General features: G+C 28.8%; 1 protein-coding gene across 1 annotated transcript in view; it reads right to left on the bottom strand.

The window, feature by feature from the left end:
* LOC111633416 (dynein heavy chain 12, axonemal-like) overlaps positions 1-20572 on the bottom strand; it is a 172523-nt gene that overhangs the window by 27434 nt on the left and 124517 nt on the right. The window contains exons 48-55 of the mRNA XM_023377981.1: positions 16022-16214; positions 14364-14553; positions 9492-9664; positions 8708-8848; positions 5443-5598; positions 5219-5363; positions 3956-4180; positions 3029-3208 (exon numbers count right to left, since the gene is read on the bottom strand). Of these exons, the coding sequence (XP_023233749.1) occupies positions 3029-3208; positions 3956-4180; positions 5219-5363; positions 5443-5598; positions 8708-8848; positions 9492-9664; positions 14364-14553; positions 16022-16214 (1403 nt within the window). The remainder of the gene's footprint in view (positions 1-3028; positions 3209-3955; positions 4181-5218; positions 5364-5442; positions 5599-8707; positions 8849-9491; positions 9665-14363; positions 14554-16021; positions 16215-20572) is intronic.

Raw genomic sequence — 20572 nt, 5'->3', positions numbered from 1 at the left:
ATTAGATAAATTAGAAAGTGAGTATCATAAAAAAAGTGGATTATTTAGAGTGGGGAACACCATAGTCATTTTCCCAAAACCCAAGGACAGTATGAAATTGTGCTGACTATAAGGTCTCAGTCAACAAGCAGTTGCACAACTCATGCCTCATCCAGTTGCACGATTACACCATCAAACATAGGAAGTCAATTGAGCATACAAAAGCCGATTACCTGTCACAGAATCCTATACACTTAACAAGGAAAGAAGCCCTAACAGAAGACCATGATGATACTTATCATGACACTGTTAAACATATCTCAACTGGAACTATCACTGCCAAGGACATTCAAAGAGAATCATCAATTAAGAAGGAACTATCGCAGTTCAAAAATGACATTGTCAATGGCCATATGTACAACCCAAAAATATCCACATATAATGGCATTATGTTTAGAGGACACCATGTAATCGTCCCAAGAAGTTTACAGCCAGCAGTACTGCAAGAGCTACACTCTACACACATAGGAATCATTCAAATAAAGGAATACTGGCATAATATTGACTCTGATATCGAGAATATGGTTAAAAGTTACAAAGAGTGCTGTGACATTAAAAAAACCCAACAAAAGCCCCAATACACAAATGGGAAACACCTCCAAAAAACTGGCAATGTATACACATCGATTATGCAGGACCATTTATGAATCATTATTTCTTTATTGTTGCTGATGCCAAATCAAAGTGGCCAGAAATATTCTATACAAAGAAAGCAGCAGACACATCTATCACAATTCTATTTTTATGTGAAGTCTATGGTCGATTTTGTCTACCTGAGATTTTAGTAAGTGAAAATGCAAGTATGTTTAAGTCAAAAGAGTTTCAAGAGTTTTGTTCGAGAAACGGAATCTGTCAAAGCTTAATAGCACCGGGACACCCAGTCACAAATGGCCAGGCTGAAAGATACTGTCACAACTTGAAAACACATCTCAAATGCATGAAGTATGAAAGTGGTACCTTACATCAGAAGCTTCAAGAACTATTATTCTGATATAGAGTGACTCCCTTATCTAATGGGAAAAGTCCAGTAGAAAACTTATTAGAACATACAATAAGAACAAAATTAGATCTGATCAAACCTCAGGTACAAGCCTTGAAAAGAAACATAACCAAAAAACTGAAATTCTACAAATTTTATCACATAGGAGATTGTGTACAATCCTGAAATTACACAATGTCCGGTCCTTGGAAATATGGTATTGTAGCTGAATGACTAGATTGTTTACATTATTAATTGAACTTGACAATGGATACTTAATAAAATGGCATTATGATCAACTACATCTGTGAAAAATTAACAAACAGACAAATCCCATTCAGATAGGATTCGACTTCAACAAAAAGAAAATTGACAGGTGCAACAACATAGTAAACAATAAGACTCATCCCCAGCTAGCGCTAGTCCACACCCATGCACAATTAGCTATGACAAAGGAATTGAACAACATTACTCAACAAAAAGAAGACAATGACAAAAACAACTTCCAACCAGCCCCCAGAAAAGGAGGGAGAATCTAGCCGAATGATGACAAATGCAAATGAATGATGATCAACCTTGATGATCAACCGAATACGAAGACCAGTACAATGCCTAAATCTCTAAACAAACAAATATTAAACATTTTATTAAGCTTGGAAGAATTGTATGTATGTAAACCTTCAGGGGATAACCCACACCGAATTGCCCCTTGACCTAGTTAGGCAACCCCGCACCTATGACCTTTGTCATGTTCCTTTGTCTCTGGTCAGTCATGCGTTAGCTGTTGTAACACTTAGACCTGGAGGCACAAAGTTACATTTGTATTATCACCAAGTTACGTTTGTATTATAATAAAGTTAATTATATACATTAACAAGTAATCGTTTATTTTACAGACACAACAATTTGTGAGGTTCCAGACCAAGTCTGAACCTGTTGTTAATTGCACTAAAAATATATTTTATAAAGCAGAAAAAAAACTGTATTAAATAAACACAGTATAAAGTGATGTGAACATAAACAATGTGAGTCCCGAATGCTACTCTGACATGTGTTAGATAATAAACAGATCAATGTCAGTCAGGAGAGTTTGAACTTTAACTCTGACGCTCACATAAAAAAACGAGAGAAGTTAAACTAAATTGGGAAACTGGAAAGTTTAACAAAAGAAAAATGTTCCATGTAGTAGTTAAAATTCCAAAATGTCAGGACAGAAACCATAACAATCTAAATTATAAGCATAGGTTTCAGAGCTCCATCAAAATCTCTTGATCAGAGTCACGAGGTGGTGTCGAGTGGAATACCTAAGACCAACTTTTTTCTTGACCCCATCCAATCTTATTTCCTTTTGGAGACACAGGAAGAGACCAATTGCCTTGAAAACAGATGACAAGAAGGAATCAAAACCAATTTGAATAATGAATTTGGAGATAATATCCTTTGAATACTCTGAATTTCAAGGACAAAGTATGGATTTTCCTCTATTCAACATTTCAAAGTGACCTATGTACTCCTCTCTCTGTGTTTTGTTCACTGTTGTCTCTACTGAAGTTTCCAACTTTGTCCTGTTGTCACTTCTCCATCATCCTCCATCCACTGGATTTGTACATGACACCACTCCAGGGCTGCCAAGGAGACATAGAAGGGACACCTTTGGACATTATCTAACTTAAGATCTTTGACCAAGAAGGTGTATTTACCTAATGACTATGTAAGTTGCCAGTTTACAAACTTTAATAAACAGGTTTTAATTGCAACAGTGCCGGAGTCAATATGTCCAACACCACCACCCATGTATCATCCTAAAACCCTCATACATCTTGACTTGAGTCTAACTTACTCTATCTTTCCAAGTTGGAAATCCTCACACATTTGGACCACTAAATATCTTTCTAGATACTGATGCCATATTTAACACTGATAAATACTTTAATTATGATCACCCAGTATAATAAAATATTAATTTTATATCTTGATGTAGTATTTAATACAATAAAAAATAAATATTACCATTTTAGAAGGATATGTTGTAAGCCATAATCTAAAATCTTTATGAGTGTTTTCAACTGCAAATGATTCACAGATTTGTTCAAGAGTATTCATCCATGATTCAGCCAAATGACAATTTTGGATAAGAACCCAAGATCTTTTCTTTCGACATCTTTCAATCATATCTTCAGCTTTTGGACCCTAAAAATAATATTTACAATTAAAAATAAGTTATAATTAAATAAATATGCAGTTATTACTATCATACTCCCAATGTCAATTATAAATAAGACAGTGTAAATTAAAATTTATTATATTTAAACAAAATTTAAATTAAAATAAGTCATATAAAAAATAAAATGCATTTTAATTGTTACTATTCAGTAACAATTAAACTACTACTAAAATACTAGTAACTGAAGTTTATTGTATTTTTTCTTGTACAATATATTACGTACAACATTATGTATATAATCAGTCAGATGAAGTAAGAAAAACATATTAGAATAACAAGAAATTATTTATTATGACATGGTCACAATGTTGGGCTGCAATTTGTAATCATACTTTTAATTTATTTAATTTCAAATTTATGTTCTCCATCTCAAATTAGTAGTGGCTTGCTCCTATACATCATACTTTTCTTTTAGCACTCGAGTCATGCCAGTCGTCTATTAATTGTTTTCAAGAGAAAAGTTTTGAATTGAAATAATGTGACTTCTGCTTTGCATGGAAGTTCTTAATGTAGTTAATTGGGACCTCCTGATCCTAAGCTTTCCATATCTGGTCTTGACATTCATCTATATAATTCTGTTCTCAAGATTAATTAATTAAGGAAAAACAGACAGATGGTCAACAATGAGATAGGTCTTCTATTTTTTCAAATTGCAGCACAATTATAAGTAAATTAAATATAAATTTAATTCTAACCCTTTGAGTTAAATTTACCTGTCCTTGTCCAAGAGAAATTGTTTCAAAATTATTACTGTGAATTCCTTTGCTTTCAGCAAATTTCCATAATGTTGACAAGGGATCAGCTCCGGGTGACAAAATAAAAACAAGTGGCAGAACTTGTGAAGAATCTTCATAATAATGTTCTAAATCAGAAGGTGGTGGATGTGTAAATCTTCTCCCCAGATTATTATCGATAAATTTTGATATCATTTGTATAACCTAAAATGTGAAAATTGATTTATAATTTTTTAAGAAAGATAAATTTTTAAAAATAATTCAAATTTTTCTGAAAACTACAAAATTTACAATAATTAATAAATTATTAAGTAGGAATTTTAGACTTATTAGGAGATAACGTTTTGTCTTCATTCTAAGGATGTAAAGTACCTTGTAAATTGAAGAAAATGCATTTTTTTATGTTTATTTTATTCAATCCTATAATGAAATAAAATAAATCATATTTTACTTTGCTGTAAATTATCTCAAGTTTCACGGATTAACATCAACTTTGTTATTTGATAGGAAAGTGTTTTCTTTCCACCTCAGGGTAGTAAAACTTTATTATTTTAGCAAGAGGTTGTCAGCAGAGTGGCAACAGATTACCACTGTTAATGTCATCAAACCACTAATTGTTTTATTAATCTATAATGAAAGAAGTTGTAAGTTGTAATTAGGTATTTAAATACTGATCTTTATTTTCATTAGAACAAAAGTATTCATGCAGAGTGGACGGGTGTAGAGTATGGATGCTTATGCATCGTAATTAAAACTGCTAATAATTATGGTAATTAAGTCAAATCAATTGACACTAAAATGGAATACATTGGGTGAAAAAAAAGTATGAATTTTTGTCTGTTGTTGTTTATTAGTACCTTGACATCTTTGCAAACAATATTTATGAACATTCAAAAACAGCAGCACACATTAATGCCAAACAAATTTTAAAAAGTGAAGAAAAACAACTAATAGATATAGTAATCTATCACCTACATAATTCCACAGATAACAGTTTCCTGGTTCATATGCAGCTGTTAAATAGCTGTATATAAACTGCAGAGGTCAGGTAGCCTCACAATACCCATTTAACATGGTTGAAAACATTTGCATTCATGTAAAATTCTGTGGAAATTGGTTTTGAATTCATTTTGTTTATTCAGTATATCCAATTTTGAGTAGTTGAATGTAATTATTTTGCTTTATAGTTTCAATTCTAACAATTATTTGATTGACAGATTGATTTAATCATTGAAATTTTACCTTTTCTGGTCTTAAGCAGCGTAAAATTAACATTTTCTGAAATTCCTTCAATTTTTCTTGCCAAGGTTGAGGAAAGGGATAAGAACACGGATCCTTAGTTTCATAAACTTCCTGCCAGTTATAGAGATGATCTTGGAAACTTTCTCTAGATAATTTTATAAATATTACATAAATCATTTATTATTATTAGTTAATTAAATAATAAAATGTATTTAATTTCTTACATAAAATTATCAAAAGCTGTCATTTCTGACAAATAACATAAATTATCCCAAGCATTATCAGGAATCCACGGTGCAGGTTTCTTAATTTTGTTTTCAAGACCAACAGCACCAGTTAAGAAAAACTGTAATTCTTCAGGTGATAACTGTTTATGAGCTCTACAAAACATAATGATTTGTTATCATCTATATTTTATGTCAGTTTTCAAAATAATACCAATAAAATCAATAATATTAATTTCATTACTATATAATAAAAGTAATTTACAGTTCTAAATAATGACAACAAAAATAGATTCAATAAAACTTTTTATATTTTATACATTACATTATATTAATATATGTATTATTTTCAGAAAATTGTCAATTAAAATTTAAGTACATATATCAATGGTGATAAAATTTTCAGCTCTGAAATTGTATCATAATAGAATTGTACTCTTAATGGAAAAAAACTTTAATTTATACTGGCAATTTTGACTGAATTTAATTACATTTTTCCATTATTCTCGTCAGCATAATTTCATTTATTGATTGAACATGTATTAACCATTATATGTACTGAAAAGAATGTAATATATATATACTTAACATTGTTTTTATATAAAACAACAAAATAGTAATATACTTAGTTTTTAAATCACATTCATTAAGTATATAATTTATAACATTATTAACATTTTTTGATCAATTTAACATAGAAATTAGACCAAATGGCTTCTTCCAGTAGGAATATTGAATTAAAGAAGTGTATAATAAATGTCTAATTTAAAATTTTTCAAATGTATTTCATCTTCTTTAGTAAAAGATCCATTAAATTTCATTTCAGGTTTATTTTCAAGTTTATTTCAAAATAAGATAAAAATCAATTTAAAAGAAGTTAGAATCCTAAACAATCTCTTCTGTAACAACATATTTCATATAACATTAGCTTATATGTGAATTTTTGCAAGGTAATGAATGATTATATTCAACTGATGTATTTTTGTATTCACAAAACATAAGCTTTGTGTTACTGAATGCAATCCTTAGAGAAATACACAAAATATGCACATAATGCATCTTTTATCCGAGTTTACCCATTTGTCAATACAAATGGGTAAACTAGTGTGAATGGGTAAGCTAGTACTATGAATGTATATTGCAATGTTTTTCTGAATTTACATATTCTTCTAAACAAAAGTATTTAATACCATATTCTAAATATGGGTAAGCATCCCTATTATAAGAACTGAAATAATAAGCAAAGGAGGAAAAGTTTTTAGCATTGTGGAGAAGCTTCAAATAATAAAATGTTTTGAAAGGTTGTTTGTTTGAATGTTTTGAGTGTTCTTTCCTTAATCCTAATGTTATTTTTCCCATAAGCCTTATTATTTTTAATTTAAAAAATTCCATAGTACAATGATTTTCAAAAATACACATACTCTATTATAGGAGAAACAACTGTACTAAATACTTCAATATCATGGCAAAATTTTTTTATATAACACTTAAAATTTTATTTATTTGTTCTAAATTTTAAAAAATGTTAAACCAATAGAAATTAATTTTTTATTCAAAAATTAGTAATGTTACTTAAAAGTTTTATTCTAGAATAATATACAAATGTAAAACATTTATATAAGCCGTTGATTTTGAAACTGGGGCAAGTCCATTTTGTGAAAAAAATAGTTAAAACTAATTTTTATTACAAATTAACATAAAATTTATGTTTTTAATCAATTCACAATAAATATCTTTTAATAACAGTATAAATTTGTTACTAGTAATTTATACTGTCAATGATATTTATTATGTGTTAATTTTGAAAGTGAGACAAGTCCACTCTAAAGAAAAATATAAAGATATGTTGGATTTATTACCCTATGTACTATGCATTCATCATTAATACTTTAAAAATCTGTACTATCTAAACTAAGAAATACAATTATATGCATGCAACGTATTACTAAATATTTTTACTTATTTTATCCACTTTTTCCTATAAAATTAAATTTTTTGTTTTATTACAGCTTTTTGAAAGAAGTGCAGAATGTTGAAATGAAATAAATAAGTAAATAAATAAAATATTCAAGTTTAATATTATAATTACATTCCATTCAAAGAAAATCAATGTTTTCAACAAATCATTGCTTTTGAAAGTGAGGCAAGTCCATTGGTGCATACCAAAAGCCATGAATTCTTTTTACCTAACACAGATAACCAATTTTGCATTTTAAATTTACATGAAATAAGATAAAAAAATATAAAATAAGTCTACTACTGTTTACAAATATTTTAAACCCATTCAAATGCAATATCTAGCAATAACATAAAATGCCTTTGCCCCACTTTCAAAATCAACAGCTCATATATATAGTATTTAATTACATCTCACTTTCAATTTAGTAATAATATTCTATAAGTTAAATGTATTCCTAAAAACTGAAGTAAATATAAAATGTAAACATTAATAATTATATAAGATTTTTAGTGAATTTTCTACTAAAGAAACTATATTACTGATTTAATTATATATTTTATATTATAAATTACTCAATATTGTTTTTAGAAATAGATATTATGAAGATTAATACAATATTTATAACACTTTTATGCCAATCTTCATATTGTATATGTTTTTCAATTTCTACAGTGTCAATTATATTTAACACCATTGTTTCCTCAAGATTTATTCAGAATAATTGTTTTTAAAACTTTTTACATCCTGTGGATACTAAGAGAATCTTTTTTATTATAATTATGAGTTTAATTATGCCCATAATGAGATACTGGAAATGAAGGGAAATGGAAACCTAACCCATGAACGTTTTTCTGAGAATCCAACGGGAACTCAAACTCAATTTATACTGACATCATTACTGCCTCAACTATCTACCATCATTTAGAAATATTAACTTCAGGAATAATTAGCAATATTGAATATAAACTAACCAAATGCAATTTTGAATTATCTTAAAATAATAAATTAGATTATTTACATTAATTTTATTAATTTAGATATACTTAATAAAATAACATTTGCTATTTTATTAAAGTACTGTACATTAGGTCTTATTGCATTTATTTATCAAATTTTATTAAGAAATAATTGAAATTATACAGAAAAACTTATATGAGAAACAACTACCAATACAATAAATAACTGATGTTAAAAGTAAATATTCTAAAATAGATTCTATATCATAAAAAATCAAATTATTAACTTTAAAATTATCTAGCAAATATCCATAAATTAATTTTAAAAAATTGTTTAAAATATACTTACATCAACAAATTACAGCAGAGGAAAAATGTAAATGCTAATTTATCTTTTTCGAACAAAGAACGACATACATTTCTATACAGACTATATGTAAAATGATCTGTCAAATATCTTATTCTTTTAGATAATGTTTGAGATCTTGTGCTATATAAATAAAATAATTTTCTATCATTACAATTTATAATGAACATATAAAATTTGTAAAAATAAAAGAGAGTTCATGACTCAACTGTAATCTGGAAAAACTTTCCAGATTTTAGCATTTTGAGTTAAATCTATAAAATATGATTATAAAAAATAAGTTTATTCTATCAATATGTATTTTCACAATTCTAGAAAATTGTTATTCATCTTTTTAACAAGCTCAATATCAAAATTAATACTTTTTACCTATAATGTGTGTTAGCCTGACTGCCTGTAAGCACTAAAAGCACTTAGTTTAAAAAACTATAATGCTTTAAGATACAAACTATAATGCTTTAAGATACAAACGTGAAATTCTTTTTAATGGATTTCACTGTCATATTGACAGTGAAATCCATTAAAAAGAAACTATTTCAAAAAAATTAAATTTTGAAATTCTGAATATTCGATTCTATATGCTGTACAGTACAGTATTTTTGAAATCCTTTTAAATGGTTTTTAACATAATAAATAGCATAAAACTTTTCTAAAATAATATTTTTATAAATATCATTTTCAAATTTTGTTTTATGTTTAAATATCATTTTAGATCATATTCAAAAATCTATTAACAAAACAAAAACTACTTAATAAACCAGACTACCTTTTATTAATAGACAAAATGAAAAGATTGATGAACCAATTTAGCGAAAATTGATAACTCGATTCTATATTTGGAAGATCCTTGATAGAGAAAAACAATACGGAAGAATGAAGTGCAACTAATTTGTATTCCATACGAGAATTTTCAATTTTTTTCTCTGTTACTTCTGTCACCTACAAAAAAGTAATAATAAATTAAGTAATTAAATTAAATATTTTAAAATTTCTATCTTTTAACTGAAAAATTGAAATTACAAATGTTACTATAATTTAGTTAGAGAGTATAAACATTGCATGATTTACATACACAATATGAATTAAAAAATTATATTATTGATCTAGTAAATAAAACAGTTTGGTTAAAAGAGAAAGAAACAACATATTGCATTCACATAAATACAAATTCTGATATTTTGAAAGGCTTGGTGTAAGAAAAGTTAAATTATTATTATGATCATTAGTTTCAATGTAATTATTAATTAGAAAAATTAAAGATTTTATTTCTTCTTATATTTACATTTAAATAATTTATTTATACAGTAGACTCTTCCATATCTGAACTAATGTAAATGGGAGTAATTGGGATGTTAGGAAAATCCAGATAAGGGAGTGTGATCATTTTTAAATAAACTAACATATGTGCCTACTGTATGTATAAAAAACGTTTATTTTGATTTTAGCACTTATTTTTGACAATTATAATTACAATTAATTTTGAAAGTATTGTGTTAAAGTTGTTTGTTTTGATCACTGATGAGCTGCTACACATGCCAGTGCCTCGTCATTATCATGTCAGTGATGGTTGATGCATTGTGCCAACTATAAACCTATAAACTTCAATGCAAACTTAATAAAAAGAAAATTAAAAAATGCACACACTAGTATGGAAAGGTGAGATTCAGAGTAATGTACTGTGATGTTCATGTGAAATATACGTAGATCAGCAAAGGAAAGCCGTATAAATAACTAAGTGATATCATAGTCAAACAAAGTATTTTATTTTGTGTATATGAACAGGTTCTTTTGGATTCCAACTCTACAGTGATTAATGACAATATGTGTCAAACAATATACCAACACACAGTCACAAATGTATCATTTGCAACAAGTATGAATGATAACTGAAAACTATGACTAATACTTACATACTAACTTAAAACTAGGGAAAGAAAGATGATGATAGAGAATAGAAAATCTAGAAAAATAGAATACAGTAAGGAGTGAAATATCCGGGATTTTTGCTGGACTTCACAATTTTGGGTGGGATACCATGTTGAACCTTTTCTGAAAAGTCTCTCATCGTCGTCTCCACTAGGTTTCACCTTGCAACTTGTTATTACACCCTTTTATCATAACTATGATAAAAATCCAATTCTCAAACTCTCTCAAATTCCCCAGTCATTGCCATTCATGACCTGGAGCACCACATTCAACATCTGTCAACCACGAGGTCTAGACCCAAGAATGTCTTTTCTTTCACTCACAAGCCCCAGGGCCTCTTTTCTTTCATTGGTTCCAAAAATCGGTTACTCCACCCAAGGGAAAAGAGTTAGAAAGGAAAGTTCTGGAAGGAAGAAGAAATAAAGAGTACGTTCAAAAAGTCGAACAAGTTAAATGCATTAGTAACGAATCAGTCAAAAAGTACAAGTAGACCCCCCTATAACACTGTTGATAATTCCGTTTTATATGAATTCCATGTTGTACGAGTCACTTAGATTTTACAAATACGTGTGCCGGGCTGTGAACGGCTCACGTATTTGTAAAATCTAAGTGACTCGTACAACATGGAATTCATATCACATGGAATTAGCTATAGTAGTAGTCTCTCCCAGTGTGCATGGTCTGTGGTGATGACATTTCAAACAAAACTCTAATGAAGTTCACAAATAAACAAGGTAGTTTACTTCATTAAGAAAATGGTACCTGGTGATATCAATGTTTCTAAATCTACTTGAGTGTTTAAATTGTGAATTAAAAGGTGATATGATAGAACTAACAGTACACCCGATGCAATCGAAGAAAAATATTTTGGATAAGGCTGCACTAAAAATATTCATATCTTCAATTGTAGAAACAGTCATTTAGTTATAAACGAATCAGTTGAAAAGTCTAACAAAATAAGAATATGATGACATCATTCTTGTTTAACTCGTTCAACCTTATGAATGTACCTAAAGAACAAAGAAGAGGACTAAAACTATACTTGAATTAATATATACATTAATATGGCATATAGCCACAGTACAATGTTTTTGAAAAGTTTTGGTTGCAATTGATCAGTCTAGATACAGGACAGTCTACTGTATATAAGATTTATACAAGCAATTTTCTGATTTTATAAAGATATAAACAAAAACTTTCATTTAAACTGTAGTACTTTTGGTCTTTCTAGCTGTTCTCAGGTATATCAACATCATTGATAGGATGGGTTGGAAAAAGCAAAATTAGTAAAGTTTAAGTAGAATTTTTTTATCTTGATTTCAAAAAAAAAAAAACAGAATATGTTTGTGGATATTGAAAAAATAAATTTTGGTTGGCATTCAGAGTTTACTTTCTAATAGTAACTTGTCCTAACAAGTTACTGCATTAGAAAATGAGATATGGCATCATTTGATATTTTTACTGGAAATACTGTAACACCATTTTTCATCCTACATCCAGAGAATCTCATAGTAATGCAAAATGAGAATTTTCTATTGAATTACTATGAGATTCTGTTATATTTTAGTGATGTTATATATAATAATTCTCTATTCCTTCATCTTTCAACTTTGTTAAAATTTCTCATTCCTAATTTTGCTTTTGAAAAATAATATATGCTTTGAATACTCTCTTTAATATTCAGATTTTTCTTTATATTGATTTTGAAAGAAGCTTTCATACAATTTATGAGAACTTTGAAAAAATTTTTCTGCCATAATAATATTGAATATATCCAATATCATTAGATTCAGTATAAGTGAATGAAAAATAAGCTCATCCAAAACAAATTTCACTGTATATTTTGGAAGAGATATCCATCTGTTGTGGTTGAGAACTATTTCCCAAAACATATGAAGAGGCCGGAGCAATTGCATAGGAGGACAAGAAAGAGAATACACAAAGGAAGGAACTCTCACTTTCAGACTAGAGGTCTCAGCATCCAGACAGAAAAAGTCATGCTCCATACTTTCTAAGTTCTATCACAAAAATTATTTATATTGGAGTCAGAAGATTTGTGTTATAAATAAATGTTATGTTTTATAGTTTATGCCAAGTTATTACCAAACACTAGAAAGTTAGAACATCTCAACACATCTTGATGATAATTCATTATTTTTTATTTTGTTTCTAAACATTAGTTTATTTACTATTTGTTGATACATGCTTCTTGTCCTTAATTACTTATATTATACTTTTGTCCACTTTGGACATTCTTGTGAACTAGGACTAGTTATACTAGGGAAGAGAAACACAATTTCCAATTAAAATATATTTACTGTAATTTACATTACATTACAGTAAATATATTTTAATTGAAAATTGTTTGTTTCTTTTCCCTAGTATAACAAGTCCTAGTTCACAAGAATGTCCAAAGTGGATGAAAGTATAATATAAATATTGTTTACAAATATTATTAAATTTTTACAACATAGTCTAGAAACATGGGCTATTATTCAACAACATAATTTCAGACTGAAAAAGTAATTATTATTTTCCTTTTAAGACATGTAAAGTAGTCAAATGATACAGCCAGATTTTTATCAAGCTAAAAAATAGCTAATTAATCATTAAGATAATAAGTAATTTTGACTAGAGATATATGGTTAAGCCATCATCTTGTGTTAAACTTAATCATTAAAGAGATAGAGCAACTGGAAGATATTACATAGTATTAGGAGATGGAAAACTAGAGATAGGCAGTTAAGCTGCCTATCTCTAGTTTTCCATCTCCTAATACTATGTTGTGGTGTTTACGCAGACGAACAAAACAAAGAAAGTGTCTACAATAAAATTTTTATTGTCGGTTTGTGCAGTTATACATATACAAGATTCTTTAGGATCCCAACCCCACATCTTTAAGAGAGTGACACGTCTTTTTCCCGACACAGTGAAATTTTACTTAACCTATCTTAATCTAACTTATATAGTAATGAAGAAATATAGCAGGAAAGGGTTGTTATTAAGATTAAGAGCACTAAGAACAGGACAAGAATGCTGATGGGGTACCCGAGTTTTCTTCCTTCCTTCCTTTAGACTTCGCTATTGTCAAGGTAAAGACTTGCGTTGATCTTTCTTCATTCCTTCTCTTCCGTGGTTTCTCCCTATAGATGTTCTCTGATTTCCTAGTCTTATTTGGTTTCGGTGACTTCCTTTCTTCATCTGCCTTCTGAACGCTAACTCTAGCGTTCGTAAGGCAGATGAATAAAGGAATAGAAGCTTTCTAGTGTTCATCCGAACGCTAGCTCTAGAATGAACGACTCCTTCCCCCGACTTGCCTCGGGGTCTTTTTCTCCACACCCTTGTTTGTCATTGTCTTTCACATAAAATGTGTTACCGCCAGCAGGGAGGAAGGACCGTTAGAAAGTTCAAGAAAATTTATAGACAAAGGAATGAGGAAACTTAATATTAAGTTTAACACTAAAGACAAATATATAAACGTTTGGTGTATTACCACAATGTAATTATCCATATTGTAGCCTGATAACAATCTGGCTGCATCATTTGATTATTAACATATAATGAGTTTGGTTTTACACAGATTATTATATAGACTGGTAATGAGATTACAGTTGCTTTATATAATATAATATACATTATATTAATTTTTTATAATATACATTATTACTTATTAAAAAAATAAAATGCATTTTAAAAATAAATTTTAAAATACCTTTTGTTTGACACTGATTTCATCAGCTAAAATTTTAGAATTGTCCAATATATTGAGTGCAACTTCATCTTCTAGAACATTCTTCTCCGATGACAAAGTCTTTAAAATCGTTTCTTCTAACTTTGCTAAATCATTTCTGTTTTCTGAACTTTGGACAATAAGTTCTTGCCTTTCTTTTTCTAGATTTGGTCTATTTATTAAAATATAAAAACTCTAAAATTTTATTTATTTTAAATTTATTTCTTTACTTGATTACAAGTTTCATTTGCTATAAAAGTATTTAAACTTTTTTAAATCAATTTATTAAGAATGAACTAGATTGAATACCCACTGTAATTAATTTTCTAAATTAATAAATGCACCTTTAAATGTGGGAAAACACATGTTTAAATAGCAGGGATAAGGACTTTTTCCTTCTGTCTGGCAATAGTTCATTAGCCTTTATCATCAAGAACTGTTATCATAGTCCATCTCCCCATGCTTGTTTCTTCTCCTGTCTTCCTTCTAATTGATATTAGTATTCCATTTTCATCTGTTTGCATCCAAAGATGGTGAATTAATTGAGTCAAAAACATTAGCATTTCTTCACATTCACCCACTGTTAAAGGTGCATAGATTAATTATTATGAAGGCAGATTTTGATCTTGTCACATCAAAATATTTATGTATTAAATATATATGTATATTCATAAAAAAATTATTGTGTATCATTTTGTTTTAGCTTTTAGACTAAATTTTTAAAATTTGTTTATCTCTATTTTCAATATTTTTAGATTTTTTGGTTTTACTTATTAAATATTATAAATTATATACAGGGATAGCTCGATGGCTGAGGCAACAAGACAACTGCCTTAACTGGCAAAGTGAAATTGAATGGCAAAATGAGCAGTCAAAAGGAGAAAAATATAAAAAATAATAAACCCAAGTACAGTAATTATATATTAAAGTTGTTATTACAAGAATGCCAAAACTGGAAGTGCTCTCTATTGGCAACCATTCTGGAAACAAAGGCAGTGAAATGGTTTTTCCTCAGGTGCAATTTACCACTGATTATATACAGTTTCCTATTAAAATTTCTTATTCCAAATATTTTAAGAAATTTCTTTCTTTTTTCTTAAAATATTTTAAGTGTACAAGTCTCGCTGCAAACAGAATTTTATAGAATAAACAGAATAAACAATAATCTACCATTCTATATGACAGAATTACAGAATTAATTCATTCATAAATGATGATTTATATATGTATATTTAGTAAAGTATAAAATAAATATGCCTTAAATTGTTTTCATACAAGAATAAATAATTAAGAATTTTATTTCAAATTAATTTTTAATTATCTGCCATGATAAATTATAAATTTAATCAACATAAGATATTTTACACACTAATAATATAGCATATTTTCATGCATATAATCCATAGTATATATAACCTGTGTTAACGTATACAACCACTCGTGGAAATAAAACTTTTAGATAACATGCACCACTATATACGCTGTGCATATGGAGCAATGGCTGCTTCCATAGGTGTGAGTTCATAATTGCAATTTAAAATTGGCATATAACCCACACCCTTTTCAACTCTTATTTAAATATAGATAATCTGTGGATTGTATGCATGAAAATATGGTAGCATAATGCAAATAAATTTTACCTTTCTTTAGCCACAACAATTTCAAGTAATTGATCTTGAAGACCCTCAGGTGTTATCATAAAGTTGATTAAAGTGACTTTATTTGTGATTTCTGGCAAGTAATGAGGATTTTGAAGTTTAGTAGTAATATATAATTTAAAATCTGAATGGAATTCAATTAATTTATCACCAAGTTTTATCATTTCAACTCCACCTGCCAAAATTGTAAATTTGAAAAATAAAATTTATATTGTTTGTTGATATATATCAGGGGTGTCAAACTGGCAGCCCTGTAATTTTTCATGACCCATGGCTACACTGTTCTGAAATTAAATAAAACAGCTTACAGATCAAGATTAACTGATAAACATCTATCTGCCATAATGGAGATTGTTTGTTCTCAGTCTTTGAATCCAGATATTGGAAAACTAGGAGGAGGAAGATAGTGCTGGCAAGTTTCCAGTAAAAACAATTAATAAAATTAATTGTTTTTACTGTAAAACTAAAAGTTTTATAAATATTTACATTAAATAAAATAAATGTTTAAATAAAAGCACTACTATAGCAATTATATATTGTTGAGTTGAATTCACTGAACTACATAATGTGTTTTAATTGCCCTATCTATATTCCTGCTTTCTCACTTTAAATTATAATTTTCAGAAAATTTGTAAATGTGATGTGATGTGGCCCGCATGAATCTTACCAGTCACATTAATGGTCCATTGTTTAAATCAGTTTGACACACCTGATATATATATATATATAGGATGGCCCAAAAATTAATTAATTGTACACTTATAAACTGTAATAATATGATTCTTATTCATACACTTGTATGAATAGGAATCATAAACTTTTGTAAAATCATTCTGACACTGACAAAAAAAGAAAATACCAATACCAGGAATTACTGTTGATTTCAAACTGAGCAATTGTCTGTTTCCTCTATCTATAGATATTGGAAAACTAGGAGGAGACAGACAATTGCTCAGTTTGAAATCAAACAGTTTGAAACTTTGCTATTGTACAGTACAGTACATAGTCCTTTGTCTGTTTCCTCTATCTATAGATATTGGAAAACTAGGAGGAGACAGACAATTGCTCAGTTTGAAATCAAACAGTTTGAAACTTTGCTATTGTACAGTACAGTACATAGTCCTTTGTCTGTTTCCTCTATCTATAGATAGAGGAAACAGACAAAGGACTATGTACTGTACTGTACAATAGCAAAGTTTCTTAAATAATTTATAATACAATTTACATATAATAAATGACTTTATTTACTAGAAACTAATTATATTTATATCTGGAAAATAATAAAATCTGGAAAAGAATAAAAAGATAATGCAAATAAAGCAATAAGTACTAATAAGTTTGCAATGCAAGGTAAACTATTTCTACTTCTGCTACATTAACAGAACTTTGCTTTCCAGAAAACACCATAAATATGGGAGAGAAATATAATTATCAACATTGGAGGCCTGTGATGAAGAATACCTTCAATATCAGAAACTGTTTAATCCTAACAGTGATCAGCCAGAAAAAACCAGTAAAATGATTTGTAATTCAGGAAAATCATGGCTTTCAGTTTTATATCAGAGGTTTTGTCTCTGCTAATTAGAATGTAGGCCTATGCCTTATTTTGTATTTATATTAGACATTCCCCAGTTGCCACAGAAATTATTTTCTTTTCACAAAAGACATTACTAGACTGTCCCTTAATTAATAAAAACCATTTTGTATATAGATGAAAAGACCCCTGAGCATCACTCTCTCTCCTGGGAAAAGTTGTCAGGTAAACAAAAAGGAGTAGAATGATCATTAAGGAAAAATCCAATACCAACAATTCTGAGTGTTATCTGGTAAATTGTATATGAGGAATCTTTAAAAGTCTTCCTACCAAGGATATCATAAAGAGTAGATTTATTTTGTATTTCATTAACATGAAATCTTTTGAATTAATATACATGTGCAGATTCTTGAACATTGTCTCCAAATGTTTGTTAGATTACTTATATTAAATTTACATTTGTTGTCTTAACTGTGTCATTTCTTGCTACAGAGAAATCATCAGAGTCCTATTAAAAAGAATTAACATGTTTTTCTTTTACAAAATTAATAGAAGCATGATAAAAAGAAATACAATCAAATTAATTAATGTATCTTTATTTAGTTTAGATAATTAATTCCAATTTAGTCTTTACAATGGTTAAATAACATTTGGACTATCTTTTGCATTGGTCTCACTGACAAGGGCCGGATCATCACATAGACAAACGAGACAAATATCTAGGGCCCGGTTTTTAGAAGGGCCCAGTCAAACTGTCTATTTTGAAAAACTAAAATTTATTGTTGTATATTAAATATTTTTTAAATAAAAATTTAAGATTTGTTTTAGTTTTTCATATTATTTAGTTTTGTTTTATTTATTGTTTTATATTTCTTGTGGGAGGGGAGGGGGCCCAGTAAAAAGAAAGTGTCTAGTGCCTAAAGTGAGTTAATCCGGCCTTGGTTAGCAATGCTCATTAATAAGGTCCTGGGAAGAATGCTGGTTAAACTATTGCAATAAACATAACAGTGGGTATAATAGGCTAATTTAATAAATTATTTATTTTGAAATTACTAATCTTATATATATTTTTATACATTTTAAATTTATAACTTTTCTCTTTTAAGGAAATCTGATATTAGAGTTAGTAGATCATCGCAGTATAGTTACTGATTTATCTTTCTCACCTGATGGCAGCTTAATACTGTTATCTGCATCATATGATGGAACACTTAAATTATGGGATTTAAATGATAATGGAAATAGATTTGGAACATTATCAATGAATAATAAACCAATATACTCATGTGCCTGGTCACCAAATGCTAAATTAATGATATCTGTTGGTATGGACAAAGTGGTTAGTCATTATACATATATTTAAATGTAATTAAATATTAAACTAATTTCTTTATAATGAGAACAATTTTAATTGTTTTATTTTATAAAGTAAAACAATGATTATTATTTTTGTTCATAATCAAGGATTAAGAGTCAGAGTCACAACTAACCAATTAGCAATTACTTTACTTNGTGAAGATAGCCCAGAGGGCAAGTGGGGGACGATAAGGACACTTTTGGCTTTGGACCGGAGGAGGAAAGACCGTCGGAGAGAGCGGTCTCGAGTTCGGTGTTGCTTCGGCCGGAAGGGTTACGAAGAACACAAAAGAAAGAAGCAGCATTGGAAGAGAAAAAGAACATTGGTAAAGCCGAGACTAAAGGACGAATTTGGGTCCTCGCATGTGCTCCGTCCCCATAGAAGAAAAGAATCCCAAGACGAAATCATCTAGTGGCCACCACCTCAGTCAACCATTCGGGTACCCGTTCCTTACTAGAAATTTCCATTTTTGTTCTCCCATTCTATTCTAATTCTTGTTCTTCCTTTCCTCTTCTAGTTATAAGTAGTTTTAAGTTAGTAATTAAGTGTCTCCTTTGTTACGCGAAAGAAAAGTTTAGCTCCGCTGTGAATCAACAATCGGTGTTGTTTGTTCCCTTTTGTTTAATTAAAGTGAGGAACAAGGAGGTCGGAATCAACGAACCTTTCCTGTATATGTGTTCAGAAAGTAAAATAAAGCACGTAATATTGTTTTATATTCCTGTCTCTTTGTGAGAACTCATTCATCACCACGTGCAACACAACACAATCTAGAGAAAAGTGTTTAGTAAAATATGTAATTTAACTGTTAGATTAATACATTTCAATAATCTTTATATAAAGAATGTTCAACTCTAATGAAGAGCATTTTGAAATGAATTCTCTAGCTTATAATTTCCCACAAACTTTAAAAAAAATGAGATTTAAACTCTCTAGGAAAAATTTCATGCTACAAGTTATAAATTTTTAGAGTATATAAGGCATGATCTAAGTTTTTATGCATACGTTTTTATTTTAAAACTACATGCATAGAAACAGGACAGGATGAAATATGGATGTGATACATTGGACTTTCTTTCAATGTCTCATATAATCAACCATATAATGTCCTATGTCATTCAAGCATTTGTCCTATTGGACAACCAAATTTTAGATCCCATTGTCATATAAAGTTGACAGTTTCATATTGATCCACTATCATACAGCAGCTATAACATCTTTATCATTGATAAAATGTTGTATATTGAAAAATTTCTTATAAGGATTCTTCAGATTACCATACTATTGGTGTTAGTTGTGTAGAATTGTGCATCATCATGCAGGAAAGCAACATCTATTATACACACATGCTCATTATACACTGAAACCTTTTTACCATGAATTCAAAAGGCACTCAATCCTTTTGCCCAAAAAGTCAAATGACTACGCTGATTACAATGCCTCTGCCATTTTCTGGATCCCAGATTCCTGGATGTGTACAATGCCACTGCATAAGATCTTAAAGGAAGATCCAATCATTTGTATTCTTAGATAAAGTAGTTATCCTATCTCATAGAATGCAAACAAAAAATTATGTGCAAAGACATTTTGATCATGTCTCATTCCTAATATTTCTTAACTTGTAAAAAAATATTTTATATATATA

Source organism: Centruroides sculpturatus, unplaced genomic scaffold (genome assembly GCF_000671375.1).
Source record: "Centruroides sculpturatus isolate CEXI.00-Female unplaced genomic scaffold, Cexi_2.0 scaffold571, whole genome shotgun sequence".
Lineage (NCBI taxonomy): Eukaryota > Metazoa > Arthropoda > Arachnida > Scorpiones > Buthidae > Centruroides > Centruroides sculpturatus.
Note: the sequence above shows the minus strand (reverse complement) of the source record. Positions and strands in the feature narration are given on the sequence as shown.